At 34.1% G+C, this 22,469-nt stretch overlaps 1 protein-coding gene across 1 annotated transcript in view; it reads right to left on the bottom strand.

Annotated features, from left to right (window-relative positions):
• The window catches only part of LOC145678640 (aminopeptidase N-like), a gene marked incomplete in the record, with an annotated part of 683,740 nt that overhangs the window by 42,869 nt on the left and 618,402 nt on the right, over positions 1-22,469 (bottom strand). The window contains 4 exon segments of the mRNA XM_081749006.1: positions 2,452-2,653; positions 12,228-12,411; positions 14,364-14,445; positions 17,128-17,284. Coding sequence (XP_081605132.1) covers positions 2,452-2,653; positions 12,228-12,411; positions 14,364-14,445; positions 17,128-17,284 — 625 coding nt within the window.

Here is a 22,469-nt window from a genome sequence, read left to right as displayed (position 1 = left end):
TTTCCCCAACCCTTCGAGTTGTCTACAAATTGTCTGCATGCTAGCAACTCATGGCTACAAGCTTCTTTATCAGTTGGAAAGGGAGGTCTTAGGATTCGTCCCGCCATAGATATTGTCATTCCGTCTTTCCTCGCTTCAGCCTATGGTTCTCGGCAATTAACCTGATATCTACTATAGCAGGAAATCGACATAAACACTAATCAAGACGTGCAGGACTGCATGGCCAAATGAAGTAATTTAGTAAAATTAGATCCACCAGCACTCGAAAGAAGAAATATACAGTCAGCCTAGGATGAACCTATAGTAAAGCATGAAATACCATCACTACTACGCTTAACTAACAAAGAAGACAAAGTTAGGTTCTTGTTGTCACATCCCCTGAAAACGAAGCATTGCTTCAAGACTTACCTTCACCTTCTATGGGCTCATATCTATCTAACGAGAGTTTTTGAATAGCCACTGCTCTACGTTTAGAAGTAGATATCTAAGAGTCACACATTTGCTCCACATGTAACGCTCATGTAAATAGAAGAGAATTGCATGCCTTATCATGTAAAAATAGTGCTGGCAGCCCTTCATGACATACTAATGTGAATTATATTATTCTGAGAGCTCTTATTTTAGCAGGAGTTCCATCAGTGAGAAAACCAAATGGATACAGCTGAAATGACGGGAAAAGACTTAACGGAATGACGTTGGTGCCATGGAAGAAAGGGAAGGCGCTTGTTTTGGACTTCACCTGTGTAGATACTTATGCTCTCTCAAATGTACAAGATTCATCGACTTGAGCAGGACACGCAGCAGCTCAAAGAGAGGTCGTCAAAAAAAGAATAAATATATTAATCTATTGAACAAATATTAGTTTGTTACAATAGCAATTGAATCAAGTGGTTTATGGGGCCAATGGGATTTAATATTATCAACAAAGTTGGCCAACGCATATCACCAAAATCGGAAGATACCCGAGCTAGAGCATCTCTCGTACAACGCATTAGTATAGCCATTCAATGAGGGAAGGTATAATATATTTTGGGAACTTTACCAATCGGAAAAGAACTTGAGGAGATCTTCCTTTTGTAGGCAATTTATGAACTATTCGGGAGAAAATTTTGGTAAATTAACAACGATAACTTGCAAAATGAAAAGTATCGGTTCAGAAGGATGAAACTGGGTCAGGACTTTTCTAACTAATAACAGCTACAAATTATGACGCCAACCATATAACATGAGAAAAGGTGGAGACCAAGAAGAAGAGTGAAATTATGGTGTAGTCACCAAATATGTTTCACTCTAATTAGAATATACAGCCAAGAATTGCTTTTGTATTAATAGAGTAATGCAAAATATGTAAGTCTTATCATAAATCTGAAGTATCTCGATTGCTAATAAAAAAAAATGATATAATTCATAATAATAACAAAATAAATAAAAGATAGATAAGGATAATTAATGAATCCATTGTTGAGGTGTAAGAGTGAAAGAATTTATATATTTTGGTATAATTATAGATAAAGGAATCATAATTTTCATAAAATTATAAAGATAGTTCAAAATAGGTTCCATACAGAAAAAGGCAATAATAACATACAATAGATATTAAGAATATTTAAATATTTTCTCCTACATGTTTATACAATACTAACTCCTAAATTCCTGAAGAATTTGGTCAAGTTCTATATTTGGAACATTGGACAGTATGGTTCAGAGACTTGTACATTACGAAAGTCACAGAAGAAATATTTAGAGAGCTTCGAAATCTGTTGTTGGAGGAAAAATGAAAAAATGGACAGAGAGAGCAACAAAAGAAGAGATGTTTTAACACGGACAGGAGAGAAGAGGACACTTCTAGCCACCATCCTTCGTAGGAAGGCCAATTGGATTGGACACATCTTGTGAAGAAATTGTTTTCTTCATACCGCCATGGAAGGAAAGATGGAAGGAAAGCGAGGAATAGGAAGAAGACCATCACTAATTGATGATTTGAAAAATAGAAGAAAATATTGGAAGTTAAAAGGGGAAATTGAAGATCGAAAAACGTAGAAGAAACATTTTCAGGTCTAAATTTAAAATTTCAAAAAGAAAAGAAAACTCATTAGTTTCAGGACCTGCCGAAAGGCAGAATACTTAATAATAATAATAACTCCTAAATATTTTGAAGTTTGCATTCTAACATTACTCATACACTGATACGTTTTTGTTTTACAAATAGGATAATCAATTTGTTTGTCTATTTCTTTACTTTTTAAAGTACAAGTATACATGTTGTTTAATTGGGTAAACATGCAATAAAAATACATATCTTATAAAGGACATACAACACGACAACACATCAAATGGCTATATATCGTCATCCACTTTTAAAGAAAAAGAGACAAATACATTGAATAAAGTACTATTATATAACATTTAGTTGTATATAATAACCCACAACAAGTATATTTGTTTTCCTACCTGTTTCATTTATATTGAAAATTACCCACTTGTCTGGAGATGGCATATTATTCAGAGTTATACTCTTCTCCTTTTTCAGCCAATGAGAAGGTTTAGTTTGGTTGAAATCTGGTTTTTCTTGCGTCGTGTAAGTTATTGGAACCCACCATAAATAATCATGATCATCATCTGTTTTTTCTTTCATTTGCAGTAAAAATCTTTTCTGTAATAAATTATAAAGTTATTTTAGTTTTTAAAAAATCATAGAAAATTGATTTCCGTTAACTAAATTTTAAATCAAATGAAAATTCGTATTTGCTGCAACTAATCAACGTATATGTTATAGTCTTTGCCCACGTCATTATGCAGATATTGTGTATAATGGCAGTACAAAGAAACTAAATATATATACATAAAAACTGTTAGTAATACGCCCAACTCAGAAAGGATGAATGCGTTCAAATTACGTAACAGTACTCCATAAATTCCACGCACTTATCGAAATTTAATTCACCTTTTTCTATTCCGTTGCTCTATAAGTTCCCCCTGACAATACCTTCTCAAGTACATAAATACTAAATCCATAATCACACTTAAATTGCTCAACATAACTTAACACACAGAAACTTAATATCCATACGAATGAATAAACAGAAACTCTATAGAAGCATCACAAACAAATTCTTTACAAGATTATCTAAGGCCTTGTCAGATTAATTACTAATAATTCCTGAAACTAACCTAATAGTACCTAGGTATAGAAAAATCAGTAATATATTGAGTATTTTATCCAATTGGAGGCAAAAGTAAATTTTAATATAAATATCGCAGAAAAACATAGTTATTAACACATAATATGTCTATTTCGCTTGGCGAGCTCAGTCCTCAAGGTAAATTTTGAATACATCTTTCTCAGAATATTTCCTTTTGATTTGATTTATTAATAATTCTCTGTCTAATCCCTATCGCATGTGCGTTTGTACTAAATGGTACAAAACTTGTAAATGTTTAAAACAGATATAATATTTGGAACAAATACAATCTATCCGTTTCAATAGCTATGAAGAAAACCATAACAAAATAACTTTTAAGTCTAAATAATATTAATTATTATTATTATACACGAGTGTCGATTTCCCGCTTCGCAGTGTAGTACTATGATCCGTTAGTCAGTCACTTTTAAATATTACTGAAGCGCTCTTTGATACACGATGTTTTGAATTTAGACCGCATCGGAAGCGTCACTATTCATCTCAGTGACCGCGAGAACTATAGATTCGGCACTATTATCGGTCATTTGTCGATCACTTTTATATATCGTTCCCTGCCACTTCCCCAAGTTGCAGCGTTGAATTTGGATTAAAACAGCATCGTAAGTGTCACTGTTTATCTTAGCAACCTCGAAAACTATGCGTGCAACACTAATATCGATCATTTTCGATAATTTATATATATATATATATATATATATATATATATATATATATATATATATATATATATATATATTCCCCCTCCCCTATCCCAAGTTGCACCGTCAACATCTAATAATAATAATAATAATAATAATAAAACACCCCAGCCCCAAACCTCATCTATGTTGAAAATTTTATCAAGATCGGTCGGGTGGTTCAAGAGCTACAAACAAAGTCACTTTCATTTATATATATATACAGATGGTGATCAGAAAAATGGAAACACCTGAACGAAATTGCAACTTACCAGATTAATATGGTGTCGGGCCACCTTTCGCCTTCAGAACAGCCTTGATGCGACGTGGGATGGAGGCATAGAGGTCGTGAATGGTAGCAAGTGGAATTTTACACCATTTCTCGTGCAGGACATCGGCCAGTTCTGTGAGAGAGGATGGAGGTGGAAATCGTCGCCGGAGTCGTGTTTCCAAGACGGACCACAGATGTTCAATTATGTTGAGACATGGGGATTGGGCGGGCCAGGGGAGGTGTTGAACTTCATCCCGATGTTCCTCAAACCACGCTGCAACAACGCCAGCTGTGTGAATGGGTGTATTATCATCCTGGAAGATGGCGTCATTGTCCGAGAACAACATCCGGACCATAGGATGCAAGTGGTCTCCTAAAATTACGACATAATCGTTGGCAGTGATTCGTCCGCTAAGTGTGACCACAGGAACCAATGAAAACCATGATATGGCGGCCCACAGCATCACCGAGCCGCCGCCATGTTTCACAGTTGGGTGGAGACACTGCAGATCATAAGCTTCTTTGGGCGTTCTCCACATATAAACACGGCCCGTGGTTGGAAATAGGGTGAAGGACGACTCATCCGACCATATCACACGTTTCCAGTCCTCAACGGTCCAAGTCGCATGGTCGCGGCACCATTTGCAGCGTGCGAAAGCGTTATGGTCCCTGATGAGCGGTTTGGCCCGTGCAACACGACCCCGTAAGTTCATGTTATGTAATTCGCGGCGGACTGTGATTGTCGAAACAGGGTGGGGGAGGTGCTGATTGAGTTCCTCCGTCACTTGCTCCGCAGTGGCACGACGGTTCTGCGTGACAATGCGCCTAAATACCCGTCGTGACCTGTCACTCATGATTTTCTTCCGCCCACTCTTCCACTTCCCCGATGTGGTTTTCCCGTGTGTTGTGTAGGCCGTCATCACCTTCGACACTGTCCCACGCGACACACCTAACACAGTAGCCACTGCCGTCATACTCACTCCACATACCCGCGCACAAACAATTTGCCCTCTTTGAAAATCTGAGAGGTCTCCCATTTTACACTACCTCCGTCTGCTGCAGCCACTGGACACTGCTGTTCCACTGCGCCTGACGTAGTATGGAGACCGATCTAACACACCACCACCAGCGATCCGGCGCTGCCACGACACCACTGCCAACCCATATATCTGACGTGTTGCCAACTACATGTGTTTCCATTTTTCTGATCACCATCTGTATACTGTATATATATATATTACGCACTCTTTGCGTTGCTTTATTTTTCAATTAACTAAATTTATATTAGAGTTTAGTTTTACTCCTCTGAAATAAAACCCTAAGTATATTACTGGCTACTGGTTTGAGATAACCTTTAACCTACATTTAAATTTCTTAACCAACAGTAAATTTTATGGTAAACTGCACATGGGGACCTCCCGTTAACCTTTCGTTCTCAACACAAACCAAGATCCTGCAACGAAATCTTTCAGTTTAACGTCGCACGATTATGTTCTTTAGGCTAAGGAAGATGATAGCTAAAGCAAGTGAATGATAACGGAATAGTTGGTGGAGTGAGAAAGTGGGAGGAAACAGAAGTACCTCCGAGAAAACCCACGGGTACAATGTTGTTCACTACAAACTTACTTGGCCGGGGATCGAACCACAGATCTCACACACCAGAGGTAAGCACTCTACCACTGAGCCACCGTGCCCCTCTTCACCACAAACCAAAACAATAAAGCATAGATGAAAAACCTATCTTATTCTCACTACTAGTTTCATCTTTGAATAATCCAGAATCTAAAAACAGCCTATCATCTTGCATTCAATATCAAACTCAAGATTATGTGTCTATGTATCAGTAATCATCATTACTTCTGTAATACCAAGCTTCCTTATTCAGCTATACTTAAATACACAAACCATCTAACTTTACTTTTGACCTAAACGTTTGCTTGCATTTACGAAATTCCTTTTTAAACTATTCCTTTTTCTTCAGAAAGAGATGCGTAAACCTTTTATATATATATTTTAATCAGTCTATCATTAACCATGTAGTTAGTCCCAGTAACTTGTAATTTTCTAACTTCACGGTTGTTTCCTCTTCTGCTTCTTCTTCGAATAATAACAACGATAATAATGATGCTGGCAAAGGGTATTATTATCATTATTATTATTACCTTATTACTTTCAGACTTTTATTTATTTACTGTACCTCATTTTTATTTCACACTTTCCGTTCTACAATTTTCAATATTTATTCATTTGATCAAATGTCATTCCCCACCCTTTTCTAAACATTCATTATTTATATTGAGTCTATTTTCTTTATTACTACTCCTTAATTCAAACTTATACTTCACTTTTTTATATTATAAAGTTGAATCTACTAATTTCTCTGCAATAATTGTTGGGTGGCTATTTTCTCCCCCTCCCTCTAATGCGTTTTTTGTCTAATCACCCTCTCAAACTTTGACCTCGTCACACACTATTTCGTAATAACATCCGAGTATCACTTAGAACATGGCAGACCAATGCTATTTCCTTGTTCTCTTTCTCCTATATTCTAACGATGAGATGAATAGCTAGGAAGCTTAAAAGTGCTATTTGGTTTCTCATAACTGGCTTGTTCATAGCAATCATGTCACTGTAATTATCGCAAAGGACATGTTCAATTCTCATATATATACTAGCAGAATACCCGTTCTTCGCACGGGAAGAATACGTTTCATTTTGGACATAAAAGGGTGCATTTGGATATAAACAGCATCGGAAGTATCACTGTTCGTCTCAGTGACGCCGAAAACTATAAACTCGACACTAATATAGGTCATTTTCGATTATTTTTATCAGGGTTGGCTAGTTTAAACCAAGGTGGTTTAAACCTTTATTTAAACCATCTAGTTTTTTTTTCAAATAAACCAACTGGTTTAAACCAAAAAAAAGAAAGAAAAAAGAAAAATGTTTTAAATCGTATGAACTTCATGGTGACGTTTCCATATATCAAACCATCTGCATTAGTTTCATCTCCTTTTCACCTTTTAATCAAGACGTCCCCCCTTCAATTTTCGGTTGAACCACAACCCATTTTTCAAGTGTAAACCAAGTAACGGTTCGGATGTCACTTTAAGCGAAAGTCTTCTTCTTAATAACCTAGGTATTACATAAGGATGTTAAGCCTAAATATAAGAAACGAAACTAAATTGTATATTTCTGCTTGCCTGAATGCCTGCTTTTTAATAAAGAAGCCAAGTTTGCTTAAATATATCCATAGAAATTGCAAAAATTTATCGACTTCCTACCTAGCATCCAACATTAGCTTGGATTGGACTTCCAGTTTTAATTGAATATCTACATACTAAATTTGTAATTTAATACCTCAGATTTAGCGTACTGATTATGATACGTACTGATTATGACCATAAAATTTTACATGCCACGCAATAACGGGAATGCTTTGCATTTAAAGTAATAACAGGATTTTCCCAATAGCTAAGGCGGGAGTTTCCCGATTTATAATTCTGTATAATGGTTTCATTTGTGCAACTGTTTATTTTCTGTCCTGAAATGACTCTTAACAATTATATTAACAAGTATGTAAAGATCAGTACAACGTATTTTTATCAGAAGTCCTTCGTGAGTGAGTCGGCAGACTCATCGTATTTGTGGCCAATTAGTCCAGGTTTCGAGTCCAAATGGAGAACAATTTCTCTCGGATGTAAGCCGAGAAGCGGTTTGGATTCCGCTTTAAGCTTATGTGACCCCTTCCAGCAAAAACCTGTTGTTACATAATAACACCAAGGCGAAACAAACCTATTTCTGTCCATATGTAATATAAATACATAGAGCAAATTATTTAAAGCAAAAAACCTGATTTAAATATAAAAAAAAACTGGCTTAAACCAAAAAACTGTTTTTTTTTTGTTTTTTCAATAAAAACAATGGTTTTATCAACCCTGATTTTTATACATATATCCCTCCTTCTCTTCCCTCGAGCTGCGGGTCTGAATTTAGATTTAAGCGGCATATGAACTGTCACTGTTCAACTCAGCGAGCCCGAAAACTACAGATTCGACACTAATATCGGTCATTTTCGATCATTTTTAAATATCTCCTCCCTCCCCCTCTCCTAAGTTGCACCGTCAAAGTGAAATGATAGAAAAACTTCCAGGCTCAAACCTCATCTATGTTGAAAATTTGGTGGGTCAAGATCAGTCGAGTGGTTTAAGCAGTGTGAAGTAACAAAGATAGTCACTTTTATTTGTATGTATTTTTCTATATTTGCCCCCTCCTCCTCCCCTAAGTTGTAGCGTCAAAGTGAAATAATAAAATTCATTCCAGCCGAGCCTCATCTATGTGCCAAATTTAATCGAGATCGGTTTCGTGATTCAAGAGTTATTAAGTTTTATTTATTTTTATACATTTCCCTCTTTTTCCCCTCCCCTGCGTTGTAACCTCAAAGTAAAATGAAAAAAAAAAAAAAAATACTCCCAGCCTGAACCTCGTCCTTGTTTAAAATTTGGTCGAGATCAGTTGGGTGGTTCAAACGGCGCGAAGTCACAAATATAGTGACTTTCATTTTATGTAGTTATATATCTAATAATTAGTGTTTTTTTTTTTAAATATTTATTTATACACTAATCTTTTTCAACTATCAAATAATTTATCCATAATACTTTTCGGAAGCCTAGAAGATTGTATTAGTTCCAAGAGAAGAAAATGTTAGCCAACGTTATACCTAGAGATGCAAGGGCTCGAAAAAAAAAACGGCTCTTTTGGGAAAAAAACTCGTTTTTTTCTGCTTCGTTTTTTTGCTTGGGAAATTTTGGGCTTTTTTGAAAATTTTGCTTTAAACTGATAAAGCAGACTTGGTTTCGCTTCTCTACAACAAATAACTCATTTAATTAGTGGTTGATGCAGATAATAATATGAAACCTGGAAAATAAACCATGAATTTCAAAAAGATTTTTTAAAATTGTTAACATATTTACATTATGAATTTCAAAGGATTAGCCAATATATGTAATAATATTTTAACCTCTTATATACAATAAGTACTTAAAAAATGATATACAAATAACTAGCAAAATTGTATGTAGTATTTTTATTTCAAAATATCACACCCCCTCTTTTTGAAGCAAAATAAAGAAAACATGAGAGAAATCTGCATATCAAGAGCTTTGTTTCGGGTGGTTCTGTACATTTTTGAAATTTTTCAGTTAAGTTTTAACTTTCATATACATTGTATGAATATTTCGAACAAATTTTTCACTGACTGATCACATACGTTACCACCTATCAGAGCTTCGGATCTGCAAAATCGGTAAAGCTCTAAATTCTGTAATGCACTGACTGTTCCTTAAGCTTGTTCAGAATCGGGGAAGTATCGAATTTTCTGTTCATGGATCAACTACGTAATAGATGGTTCATCTGAGCGTATGGTTTCGTAGGCTGTAGAATATATAACCACCATCACGGCTTACCCAGTCCTGAAGGTTTCTGAATTTTTAACAAGAAAATTCAACATATCCTTACGAAACTTTTTTTTTTTTATACAAGAAAGAAAAACTATGGAATACATTTAGAAAGAGTGGAAGAATCAATCACTGTTCCAATTCACAAGAAAGACGACAAAATTGATTATAATAATTATCGAGGCATTTCTCTTAACACACTATTGATTGACCCCATACGCAGATGAAATTATTGGAGATTATCAGTGTGGATTTAGTTGAAATCGACCAGATATTTACCATTCGACAAATACTCGGAAAGAAATGGGAATATATTACCTAGTACATCAACTGTTTATTGATTTTAGAAAGGCTTACAACTCGGTTAGGAGGGAAACATTGTACAACATTCTTACAGAATTTGGAATACCGAAAAAGCTAGATTTATTAAGTGTTTAAATGAATCCCAGAGTAAAGTCTGAGTAGAAAAATGCGAGCTTCCACGTCGAGATTGGTCTGAAACAAGGATATGCGTTATCGCCGTTATTATTCAGGTTTGTTCCGGAGTACGCTATATGAAAAATCAAAGATAGGAACCAGGGCCTAGAGTTGAATGGTATTCACCAGGTTATGGTGTATGCTGATGATATAAATCTGATAGGAGAACAATCGAAAGAAATGCAGAGGCCTTATTAAATGCTTGCAGGGATATGAGTAAATGCAGAGAAATCTAAATACAAGCAAGTTCACACAGATCGTAATATGGCAAATTATGAGTGCGTTAAAATATCAATTAATACTTTCGACACATGGATACTTTCAAATATCTTGAATCAGTATTACCAGACCAATGTCATACCCACAAAGAAATTAAATGTTGACTGAAATCAGGAAATTCTTGTTATTATTCTGTTCAAAATATTTTGTCGTCAAGGAATTTAAAGCTTAAAATATATAAAATGATAATCATGCCTGTTATGCTTTATGGTTGTGAAGCATGGTCGCTTACGCTGAGGGAAAAACGCAGACTGAAATTATTTGAGAATAAAATTCTGAGACGAATATTTGGAACCAAGAGGAACAGGAATGGGGAATGGCGGAAACTTCATAAGGAGGAACTACATAATTTATACGGTTTACCAAATATCGTTAGAGTCATCAAGTCTAGGAGGCTCAGGTGGGCAGGTCATGTAGCTAGAATGGAAGAAAGTAGGAACGCTTTCAAAGTTTTAATTGGAAATTCAATCAGGAAACGTCCATTAGGAAAACCTAGGCCCAGATGGGAGGACAATATCAAGATGAACCTAGCAGAAATAGGAATACAGAGTATAAACTGGATTGAATTGGATAAGGGCAGAAGTCAATGGAGAGCTTTTGTGGCCATAGAGAAAGAGAGTGAGAGAATACATTTAAGTTAAGCACAACTGCACAACAAACACGAGTGAGTGGTTAGCTTTCGCGCTTCTTTCGTGAAGTCCGGGATTCAATCCTGCATTCGACCATTTTGACAAAAGTTTTCTTAATTCCATCTGTGAATGTAGAGATAGTGCATGTACTGTGAGTTCTGGCCGACTTCCTTTCTAATCGTTTTTAAATCTTTGTTATTACTAATTACCAGCAGTGATGGATTTACGAAGAGGGTTAGAGTGGGGATGGCTTTCGGATTGACGCCTCTACCCCGAAATTACGGAATTTCTAAAACAAACTAAATATTAGTTTTGCCTTTACTCATAAACTTCAAGCTGTCCTCAAATAAAAAATTAGGAATTTTTAGAGAAACTAAGCATTAATAAGAAAAGCCTCTCCCAAAATACTTTTCTAAATCCGCCACTGATTATCAGTATAAAATGGCCTTCAAGGTTGTATCTGGAAGACTATAGCTGAATATACAAACGAAACGAAATATTTGTTATGCCTGTACTCATAAACTTAAGCTCCTCTTAAATAATAGTTAGAAATTTTTGGAAAAACCAAACATTATTCAGAAAAACCCTCCCAAATATTTTTCTAAATCCGATACTGATTATTTCTATCAAATGGTATTCAAGGTTGTGTCCGGAAGATTATTGTTAAATCATTGCACAGCTACAGTATAACGGAAATGTGGAAGTACGCTCTGATGGATATATTAGAAAACATAAGTTTAATTATGTTCTAGAAGCTAGAGTACTAAACTCTAAGAAATGAAACACGGATGGAAATGATCTAGGGAAGAAAAAAATGTCGATAATTCAGAAGTTAAAATGAAGTTAAATAGCTTCTAAAATTGCCCTCAAATACTACGTACTTTATGTTTACTTTAATTCATAAATCATGTGCTCCATCTATCATGATGGTGAATTCCAGAGCGAAATATGGCATTTAGGTCATGGAATCTTATTTAACTTTAGAGTATACTATAAGAAAGCTATTTAAACAAACAAACAAACAAACAAACAAAAAAAAATCATGAAAATGAAAGAAGCCAAAATTTCCAAAATTCTCGTTTATTTCTCAAAAAAGCCGGCTTTTATGTGAAAAAAACCATCGATTCAAAAAAAACTGGCTTTTTTGCATCTCTAGTTATACCCTTTGCTATAACATACGTAAAGACATATTATCAATGTTATATTTGATGAATAACAAGAGTTATGGAACTCACTTGAGATACAACTGCTTTGAAACTGTCATAATCTCTTGTAACTGTAATTACAGGAAAGCCCATTTGCAATGTCCATGTATCCATTATCTCTGCAACAGAAGTACCACGGTCCAACACACCATCAGCATGAGCCTGTGCAGTTAGTGCTTTCCATAAATCATTTTGCTCTGCACTCTTATATTTTCTGAAAAGATTTGTAAACAGAGAATATTATTACCCCGAGTAATAAATCAAATCTTAAGTTAAATTCTGTATTGATACGAGATTATGATCAGATGAAAACTTTTTTAATTAAAAATGAAGTGAAAAATGGCTATGAAAATTTTTAATTTACTTTAAAATTTATTTTTAAAAGCCAGAGAAATCACGTTAACCGAACAAGATGTAGGGATTTCAGTTTGCTTCCCTTGCTGGTAACCTAATTGCCAGCACATGTAGGCCATAAGGAAGCTGTGTGTATTTTGAAGAAAGTGAGCTTTGACCCTATATAAAAGCAACTGCTCTAACTACATTTAATTCAATCGGTTGATTATACTTGTTTTGCATTCAATCGAATCTTTTCTACAACATTGATTTTATTCTGCGCTACAAACTGTTGCTCCTTATGCCGCCAAGGTGTTATTCAATATCCAGCACGAAGTTAAGCCAAAACGTGCATTCAAATGAAGAGTTTGTTTGAGACACCAGCCTTAGACACAGCTAAAGCGAGAACTTCAACTCCAATAACAGCACTCAGTTAAGCCCCATAGGATGTCCATCTTCAAAGTTTTTTTTTTTTTTTTTTTTTTAAGTTGCTCACCAAAATGAGCTCTGTGTTGAAGACTCACTGGTCACCTGAACTATATAATCCATTTCCCTCTTCATCGCAGTCGTCATCTACGACCGCCAAAAGAATTTGAAGGACGGGCAATTTGACCGCTACTTGGAGACGAACTCAAGACAACTAAGCAAAGAAGATTTAATGGCCAATTTTGATAAGTGCGCGTCATAGCTTCGTATATTATGAGTTAAATGAATCTACTCAGAAAAGCTGCCAGTGATGGAAATAATTTCTAGAATCATGTGAATAGAACATACCTTTTGTTCTTTATTATCTCATTATCCTGATGGGAAACAATTGAAAAATGAAATGAAATGAAATCTTTGAGTTTTACGTCCCACGGTTATGCCGGTGAGGCTAAAGGAGACGTTGATGATGAGTAATGAAGGAAATGGTGGAATGAAGAAAGTGGGAGGAAACGGGAGAACCCCGAGAAAACCCACGCACACGGTGTTTGTCTACCACAAAGTTCACATGGCGGGGGCTGAGATCGAACCCGGGACCCCAAGCACCAGAGGTCAACGCTCTACCGCTTGGGAAACAATTGAATACCCTGGCAGAAATATAGATGAGGAATTCATCACAGAACACATTCAAGTAAGCATAAGAAAGTTAATCTATGTTCAAGTCTATTTCCATATCAGACTTTATTAGTATCGAATAAGCTCTCTAGATCTAGTACAATTTGTTATTTTTTTTATTATTTAGAAAAATCAAAATGCATGATGAAAGGGATATTAGTAGCAGTAGAAAATATAGATAAAAGTTCTTCAATAATCTAGCCTAGTGAACATTTACAGAAACTAACTTCATTAGTTTAATATTCTGTTTACTGACCGAATTCTATTATACACAACATTTCATGAAATATCTTGGATATGGGATTAACAACATATTTTACTTAATTCATTTGATGCGTTCTTCAAGTGTCATTGTGTAACTTTGAGTTTATTTATTTTACTCTTTTAATATGATATGTCAAATCAAAGATAAAAAGCAAATTGGATCTAGATTATTTATAAGCTATAAATTTACAAGAATCATATAATGGTTTACGACCATGAAATCATGGATTAACCAGTATTATTGGCGCTTCTGAGACAACTGAAGCTACAATGGGCTAGCAATATTAAACTAAGCATCTATGCACAATGAACTCGGCTAGCCATATGGAGGGGATAGCCTCCTAATGTATGTAAGTATTTACCAGTATGTCTTAATGGATAATAGAATAATTTTTAAGCTTAAATTGTGTAGATATTTGGCTATATATATATATTAGCAAAGTAATTAGATATCCTACTAACTGTACTTACTTCTCATTAAGATAGTTTGTAAGCCCTCTACGAAATACTTCCGTCGTTAGAAAGTGATCCATCATGCGTATAATCGAAGCACCTTGAATTAAAGAATAGAAGTAAATTGCCAAATATTTTTTAAATATTTTTAAAAGCAAATTTATCTTAAAAATTAACAAATAAAATAAAATAAAAGTACTACTGAAAAGTAAAAATGACAGAAATCGTATTAAGAAGTAAAAAATAATTCTGTTTTCAAGAAAATTACTTTAATATTTTTTATTTATGTATGACTAAAAGTAAAATGTTATAAACTATGTATAAACTGATAATAAGTGTATATGAGAGCACTCACTATATTTCTCTTTTTAGTTATGCATAAATGGATTTTTTTTAAAACAATATTTTTTTGTAAATAGAATTATCTTTTACTTTTCAGTACAATTTGTATTTTTTTTACTTTTTAGTACATACGATTTGTTTTATTTTGTTTGCTAATTTTTAAAGAAAGCATGTTTTCATAAAAATATTTATTTTATTTTATTTTATTCCATACTCTTTAGTCATTATTAAATACACTTTCTAACGCTATAGAATTTTGTTTGTTTCTTTTCCTCCATGCTTGCCGAGATTCGGTATCATTTGACACTATAATCTACCTGAAGAAGAGCTTTACAAATTACACAGAAAAGGAGCTAAAATTTAAAAAATGGGGAAAAATAAAAACTAAAAATCACCGAGTGCTTCAAGTGATTCACTATAACATTATCAGTGGTGCCCACCCTCCCTTATGTCCATGACGAACCTCCCCCCCAATTGTCTACTGTAGGTGTTCTTCCATGAAAAAAATCTTTTCGATTAATTTTTACACCCCTCAAACATATTTATACAGATTTTTACCCTCCCCCCAAATATTTCAATGACGCAATTTGCGTCATAGCCCCCCTTTGCGGTCACCCCTGACATTATAATTAATCATGCCCAATACTTTTATGGTCTTAGTCTCATTTCTTCATTTTACCTCCAAAAGAATCTCCTTTTTTTCTGTTTTTTTTTTTTTTTTTTTTTTTTTTTTAATAAAAGCATTATTTATACATTGTTTTACGTTTGCTGGAGCGAAGCTCCTGTTTACTCGACGTAAGTGTTCGTTTGACCGGATACTTCTCTGGTATGCTTGAACCGTTCTTAAAAAAAATTGACATGATGATTCAAGAACACAAGCTGAGTGTCCTAAGGGGTCGCGTATCCCAAACTAACATACCATTGAGGAACAATCACCGAGAAACGGAATGCCCATAGACTTTACCTTGGAAAAGCATTTGGCGCGCGAATTCTCATTGTAAACAATGCAAAATAGAATTTTCAGCATTAGAGATAAAGCGAAGCCCTTTTCGTTTTGTTCTGCGAACATAATGTTTCAATACCATTACACTTTTCGCCGATATGTCAAATTCAACTATTTGCTTGTCGTGTTCGTTCACGAAAATAATTGATGAACTAAAAATCTATGAATAATCAATAACGGTCGATCACTTCGCTCCAAATTTGCAATTATTGCGTATCTAGTTACTTTTACGTTTTTGCTACAAGATGTTTCCACACATTCAATAAATTTTTGAAGTCAATCATACTTTCACAATTTGAAACATAATTTACGAAGATCCTTTATGTTATACTGTACATACAATCTCCAGAGCATTTTTGGTTGCATAACGGAATAAGATATATAGTTAGTAAAGAGCAATATTAATAACTTAATAAAAATATAGAAATATATAGAAATGTCTAAAAGCAACAACGGATCATTGTATTATTACCCGACTTACATCACTATACAAAATTTCATTTTATGATGACAGGGAATGAGTTAAATTTAAGTTGCAAGATTTAAGGGAAAAGTTGAACCAGGACACGTATAAACCATTTTGAGCTAAAAATAAAAGCATGTTAAAAATAAGTGGAAGTTTATGGTTATATTATAAATTTTAATCTAAATCAATCTTTAGTTGAACCAAGGAGTTTTCTTGCTTTCTTTCCTCAAAATCGATTAAAATATTTTATTTGTCTGTTTCTCTATTTCATCTTACAAGTTTGTCCGTGCAAAATGCTTTCACTTTGTTTTCAATTGTGTTCGAAACTGTTGAACACTGATCTTCATTTTACAAGTGCTACTCGACTTGTAAGTAGCATATTTTAGTGCATACGTTTTAAGGAAACCTTCATATATCAGAAGAATATATACTGCTCTATATTACAAACCTTCTTAGGGACAATAGTATTCTATTTTTAAAACAAAAGACTGTCTCCATGACCTCACAATGTACATTTGTTTTACCTCAAAACAGGCATTACAAATAGAAGCTTTTGTTATAAAAAAAGATGCATGTATTATTTTCTCTCAAAGCATATATTATATATGCTATAATCCTCAAACATACGCATTCTTTAAGGTCTCTTCAAATATGTATTATCAAATGTATGTATCTGTTCTAGTTAAGCACTTTTAGACCTTTGCACATAACTGATTCATTTTCCTTTTTTTTATAAGGCTTTCAAATTGAATATACATTCCTTATGGTGTATTGACCATTTTACAGTAGTTCAAATTATTTGTTTCACAAACACCAAAATTTCCGTAGATCTAAATATATCTTTATTCTATATTTGAATAAATAAAATAATATAGAAAAGCAAACCATTATTTATACCATATATTCAGTAAATTGAAATTTACTACAAAACAAGTAAAAGAGAAGAAATTGTAGTAAAAAGTAGTACGAACCTTTTCCATATGATATTCTATCAAATATTTCATTTATTTCATCTGGATGGCCAACTTCAATTGAAATAGGATGAGAAGATTCTAAGGCATCCAAAGCAAAGACATTTTGTACTTCATCCACTACAAATTGTTCAATTATTTTCCAGTCTTTTTCAACCTGAAATCAATAATAGAATAATTAGAAAAATAATTTTGATTTAAAAACTGCCCCTTTTTATACTACTAAACTACATTTTATAAATTCATTGTTTTTCTCTAATCTACTTCTATATAGTAGTGGAATACCTGAGGGAACGTTGTTCAGTAATGTGTTCCACACTGTGTTTTCTGTTAGTTTTCTCCCAACAAGAACCAAGCACGATTATAAAGTGAGTAAGCTTAAATTATGGTGAGTTATTTTGGGAGTCAGTTTACTTTTTAAACAATAGCCGAGGGAATCGAGATCAATTAAATATAATCCAGTTTATTATATCACACTTAATTCTTCAAATTTAACTGCAAGATCTTGACAAAGTGAAAGGAAGATAACACAGGCCTGCGAAATGAAACTTTTGTTTTGCGGCATAAAGAGAAACAGGTGTTCTTACCTAATTTTGGAGTCGAGATTTCAAACCTACGAACGGTTTTTTCATATCATGTAAGGATTCTTTTTTACAACGTGTAGATGAAATATTTAATGACCTACTGCTATGTGATAAATAATCAGTATCAATGTAAATATCAATTTTATTCGACACTGACTATCAACAACAAAATCTGATGAAAACAGGTGTAAAACATTCAAAAAAAACTTAAAGTTATCTGAAATTCACCTAATACGAATTATCTGCTCTGTCGTATAGATGCAAAAGTGCAGTTTGCCGCCTTGCGATTATGGTCTTCACATGGGTTATCTTGCACTAGGCACCAACAGTGCCATCATGAACAAGTTCCATCGACACTGATACATTATTTCCATTTACTTGATGGAATTTTTCTCCTTTTCTTCGCTCAGTGTACCTTAGTTTTAAGGAAAGTAGCCAAAGAAAGAGTGAAGGAAATATAATTTCAAAATCATGTGACATTCCAAACCTTTTTTCTTTTATTTATTTATTTATTTATTTGTGATTCTCACATTCTATACATATCAACTATGTTTGAGATAACTCAAAAGTTCTTGATAAGATCGATAAACGAGTCCTATGTCCGAATCTTCATGTCGCTCGTGTTGTTTCTGAATATAGAATACTTTATGAATTTGTGAATCTGCAGGTCATCAAAAATGCCCTCCTTAATCTTTGTATCGGAGAACAAGATAAATGTTTAGACTAGATATTAGAAAGAAGGACCATTTACGTCCAATGCTTTGACAAGTTGTTTTATTACGCCTAACTTAATATGTAAGATAACAGTTGATGGATAAATAATTTCTAATGAAAACTTTTTCTGATATCAATTAGCTTGACATTTTGTTTACTATTCTTTTCAGGAGTATGCTCTAAAACTAAGGGAGTCAATGGTGATGATCTTCTTGTTCACCTCAACCATAGGTTGGTGGGCAACATGGAAATTTTAAAATTTTTCTCTCCTTTGGGAGAGCTGTTTTATACTTTGATAAGGCCTCTTCTTCGTAACTGCATCTAGATATTCTATCCTTGGTCTTCCTCTTCCTGTTTTTCCTTCTGCCTTTCCCTCTATCAACACGGTGATCCAATCGGAGTGCCAAATAAGATGGCCAAGCATGCTGTTTCTTCTTTTTACTATTATCTTCATGATCTGTCGTCCTTCATTAGCTTCCTTTAGTACATCTTTATTCCTTTTCCTTTCGGTTCATGATATGCGCAGCAATCTGCGCCAACACCACATTTCAAATGCTTCTAGGTTGGATATTTCAGCTTTTCTCAATGTCCATGTCTCTGATTCGTAAAGCGCCACGCTCCATACTAGTGTCTTAATAAATCGTTTACCAACGTCCAACGACACATTTCTTGATGTTAGTAGTCCTCTTTTCCTGTAGAATGCTTGTTTAGCCTGCGCTATTCTAGAACTTACGTCTTTTTTACTTCTTCCGTCCGAGGATATTAGACTTCCTAAATAGGGGAACGTCTTAACGTCTTCGATTTTCTCTCCATCTAGCCACACGTTTGTCTTTTCATGTCCTGCTCTTGTGCATTTTATCACTTTGGTTTTCTTCTTATTTGTCTTCATTTTGCATGTTTCTTCCAGTTGGTTGTTCAAGTATGAGGATTTGCAGGAATGGTGATGATAATAAACGAAATTATAGAATGAGAAAAATAAAAAGAAATGGAATAGCCACGAGATAACTTACGCACACGGCATTTGTTCACCAGAAAGCCACTAGGCGTGAGCTGAGATCGAATCAGGGACCCAACGTACCAGAGATGAGCGCTTTACCATTGAGCCACTGCAGATACATATTGTTTATGAAGCCACAACAGCATAATGCATACATCACATCTTATCTTTGTCACGCTGCAAAGCAAATGAGCCAATAATTTTCAAGGTCTTGATATGAATGTTCGAAAAGGTGGGGAGCTCTTATTCGCTTTTGGTCTCCAAGGGACGAATTTACATTCATAAAGAAGTGCGTTACAGGAAGAAGCACATTTTGTAATGTTTAAGCATTTGAAATGCCATTTTAGAGACGATAATGAAGACACTTCTTCTCATACAACACACGCTACTTTCTAAATAAATGTCTTGCTCGTACAAAATCTGTACGTTGATATGATTTGATTTGATTTTGTGTTTATTGTCCCTTTCTACAGCGAGGCTATATGAGAAATGGACCTACAGTTTAACATGGTATCCGAACCACATGAGTTCCCGCCGGGAATCTTTCACGCTAAAAGCATGTACACTAACCACTTAACTACAACGGAAAATCTGTACGTGATAGGCCAAAACAACTAATGGTTTTGTAATCAGAACATACAATTTGATTTATCTGTGAAAAAAGATATTTCATATCACAAAAATTTTGCAGGCCTGTGTAATCAAATAACAGAAGGGAAGGGGTACGAAATAATATCATGAACTTAAAAAAAAAAAAAAAAAAAAAAAAAAAACTTTCAAGAACTTAAAGTCCATGAAGAACTTTTCTCATTGTAATTAAATTTCGTAAATAAAGGGTACCAATAAAATTAATGAAATGAATGACTTGTTGTAAACATTAAATTTTAAAAGTGAAAAGTAATGTGTCTTGAAATAGTTCTTCATGAAAATTAGAGGTTATGATTGAAAGACTTTTCTGTTGCACAGAAATTATCTTGATATCATTTCATGCAGGGTTTCTTGATATATATATAAAAAAGAACTGAAATATCAAACGTGAATTATAAATTTAAATACCAAGTCTTTTTCCTCTTGATTGTCTAACTACTCTGTATTAGTTTCATCTTCTTTTAACATTAATTTTACTTCTGTTTGATCGACAATGAGCTCAAGTTCAGAGTAGCTCAATTAAAAGCTAAGATCCGCCGAGGGTAGATCATTTTGAATTTTGAATCCCAATGCGAAATTAGCTCATTTTTTAAAATGAGTAAGAGGAAATACGTGCTTTAAAAATGACTTTTTAAAATCCCAGCTACAATTTCTTTTTCAGTATTAATATTATGTATTGGAAAATGTGGATATTTTAATGATCGATGTTTCTCTATTGTTTTTAAATAAAAATTTTGTATCTTCAGTTACCTGAAGATTTATCCATTTTTGTTTGTCTTTTGGAGAACCATTCGTTACTTTTACAATTAGTAATTATTTTGAAATAGACCTGAATCTGTATAAAAGCATGAATCAAGATTTAAGTATAGAAATTAATATTAAATAAAATAGTTCCTGGTCTTTGTTGGAAACAACTTGTAACTTACTAAAATTCTTGAATATTCGATTATTTTTGTATTATAAAATATCAATGTTGTACGAGTTTAGCTACTTATGTCAATTTTAAAAGGTGTATCAAAAAATAAGGTGAATTTGTCTCGAAAACCCAGAGTTTTTGTATAACTAATGATATATAAATTTGCATGTTGATACTAAGGTGAGAGAAGTCTGACGGCAATTACAGCTTTCTACGTCAATCCGTCTGGCGCCTATAGCAATTTAAAGATGGCGCATCGACTTGAACAGTACTTCAAGAAGAAGAAAAGCGATGTAATTCGTGTTTCGTACGCCAAAGGATACAAACCATCTTATATTCATCGAGAACTAGTGGAAGTCTACAAAGAAAATGTTATGTCACAGAAACAAGTGAATGTGTGGTGCAATCATTTGCAAGTGATAGGAGAACTGTGACAGATGCTGTCAGAAGTGGCAGACCAGCAAGTCCATCACAGACATGAGTGTGTGTGTCGTCAAAGCGACGGTTCGTGAAGACAGAAGAGTGAGGTTTCATGACATTGCAGATGTATTGCAAATCTCATACGTTAAATGAATGATAAATGACAGATGATTTTTTGTCCCTTGGGCCATAAGAAACGAATAACACCGTGCATCTCCTTCTTAATGTTCAAGCCGATATACTATCTTTAAATTGCTCTAGGCACCAGACGGGTTGACGTAGAAAGCTGTAATTATCATCAAATTTCCATTACCTTGGTATCTGAAACATATTAAAACATTAATTAGCTACACAAAACACTTTGCGTTTTAGAGACAAATTAACCTTATTTTTCGATACACGTTTGTACATTATTTCTTCAGTTATACTAAACTAAATAAACGTATTTATTTGTTTCAAAGGATACATTACTTGTTGCGAATTTGAAAGACTTTTTTAAATTAAATGATAAATCTAGTCTAGGTAGATTATAATTCTGAAAAGTGGAAGCTAATTTTCAACCATTTACAAGTTAGAAGTTAAATAGTTAGACCATAAAATATTAGAAAATATAGACCAATTACAAATTTCATAGTTATCAATAATGAAACGCTCTTAAGTTTTAAAATAATACACATCCTATAGTACGTTCTTATTCTCTAGAAACTATAAAATCCATAAACACAATTGTTATTAATATGGTTTATACATGTCGTTTGGAAACAAGCTAAATTAGGTTGTAACACAAAGAGTGAAAAAGTGACCGACTGGACCGCGACTCGAACCCGGGACCCTCGGCATACCGTGCTGATGCGTTAACCAATACGCCACCCAGTCCGGTTCCCAGAACAGTCACTCACTCTCTCACTCTTGGAGATCAGTACTCTCGTCTCGGACCACGTGATTGTAGCACAGCCCCCCGCTGTGATTCGACAATCCCTGTGTCCATATAGCGAAAAAATCGAGGAAACAATCGATTTTTTAACACACCAGATTCTCACTCTTTGTGTTATATAATTGCACC

This window comes from Thermobia domestica, chromosome 2, assembly GCF_964235325.1.
Source record: "Thermobia domestica chromosome 2, izTheDome1.hap1.1, whole genome shotgun sequence".
Lineage (NCBI taxonomy): Eukaryota > Metazoa > Arthropoda > Insecta > Zygentoma > Lepismatidae > Thermobia > Thermobia domestica.
The sequence above is the reverse complement of the archived record's forward strand: the minus strand, read 5'-3'. Positions and strand labels throughout refer to the sequence as shown.